Source organism: Bison bison, unplaced genomic scaffold (assembly GCF_000754665.1).
Source record: "Bison bison bison isolate TAMUID 2011002044 unplaced genomic scaffold, Bison_UMD1.0 scf7180017858419, whole genome shotgun sequence".
Lineage (NCBI taxonomy): Eukaryota > Metazoa > Chordata > Mammalia > Artiodactyla > Bovidae > Bison > Bison bison.
In genome coordinates this window covers 9,368-10,496 of record NW_011488991.1, presented here as the reverse complement: position 1 = coordinate 10,496, position 1,129 = coordinate 9,368, and the positions used below count along the sequence as shown (strand labels likewise).

General features: G+C 55.1%; 1 protein-coding gene across 1 annotated transcript in view; it reads right to left on the bottom strand.

Annotated features, from left to right (window-relative positions):
• Nucleotides 1-1,018: 1,018 nt before the first annotated feature.
• Nucleotides 1,019-1,129, bottom strand: part of LOC105005396 (sushi domain-containing protein 2-like) — a gene marked incomplete at its 5' end in the record, with an annotated part of 5,381 nt that continues 5,270 nt past the window's right edge. The window contains one exon of the mRNA XM_010863378.1: nt 1,019-1,080. Within this exon, the coding sequence (XP_010861680.1) occupies nt 1,019-1,080 (62 nt within the window). The remainder of the gene's footprint in view (nt 1,081-1,129) is intronic.

Here is a 1,129-nt window from a genome sequence, read left to right as displayed (position 1 = left end):
ACCCAAGTCTCCCACACTGCAGTCGGTCTTAAGGAAGAGCCTCACAGAGGACGCACATCACCAGAGGTCGGGAGCCAGCTACGGTGACTAAGGCGATCAGGCTCCAGTACAGTAATAAACCTGACCTCTGACAGCGGAGACAGAGCGGTGCAGTGCGGAAGGGACTGTGTTTCAAAAGACAGTGCCAAGTCCATCAGATATCCACGTGAGACAGGTGTGTCCTGACCTGCCTCACACACGGCAGACGTCTCATCATAAAATCGGACGCCACAACGCCTTTCTCTATAGGAGCCCACAGAGCAGCTCCGCGACTGGGAGGGGCAAAGAGGACGCAGAAGGCCCCAAGCGTAACAGAGAAAACAGCAGTGAACTTACAAAGAACAGCAGTGTCCTGAAGAAACAAGATCCTGAGCGTGGCTCAAGGTCCACCGCCTGGGGACTGAGTGGTAAGGAAATCCTTCCGTTCGGGTTTTAAGATTTTTAATTATAGTAAAATACAAGTGGGGCTTCCCTGGTGGCTCAGTGGTAAAGAATCTGCCCGCCAATGCAGGAGATACGGGTTTCCATCCCTGGGTCGGGGAAGACCCCCTGGAGGAGGAAATGGCAACCCACCTCAGTACTCTTGCCTGGAGAACCCCATGGACAGCGGAGCCTGGTGGGCTGCAGTCCATGGGGGTCACCAAGAGTCGGACGTGACTTAGCAACTAAAGAGCAGCAGCGAAATACACACGACAGAAAGCGGACCGTCTTGACCACTTCTCAGGGTCCCGCTCAGACAGTGGTTGTCCTGTGTCTGGCTATTGCACTCAGCACAACAGCCTCAAGGTTCATCCACGCGGAAGCACGTGTATGACCCAGCGGTATCGCGCTGCACAGACACGCCGCACCTGTTCACCCATCTATCTGCTGACGGACCCTGAAGCTGCCTCCGCCTTCTGGCTGTCGTGACTGACTCTGCTGCTGTGAACACTGGAGGGTCCGTCTGAACGATTTAAAGCCTTGCGCACAGTATGTGTCCTCAGCGCTGGTGACAGATGTAGGGTCTTTTTCGCTTCTGGGCCTGGTGTACAGGACCAACTGCTGCAGCACACAGACCCAGAACGTGCCACGGCTTACTCACAGACAAGTT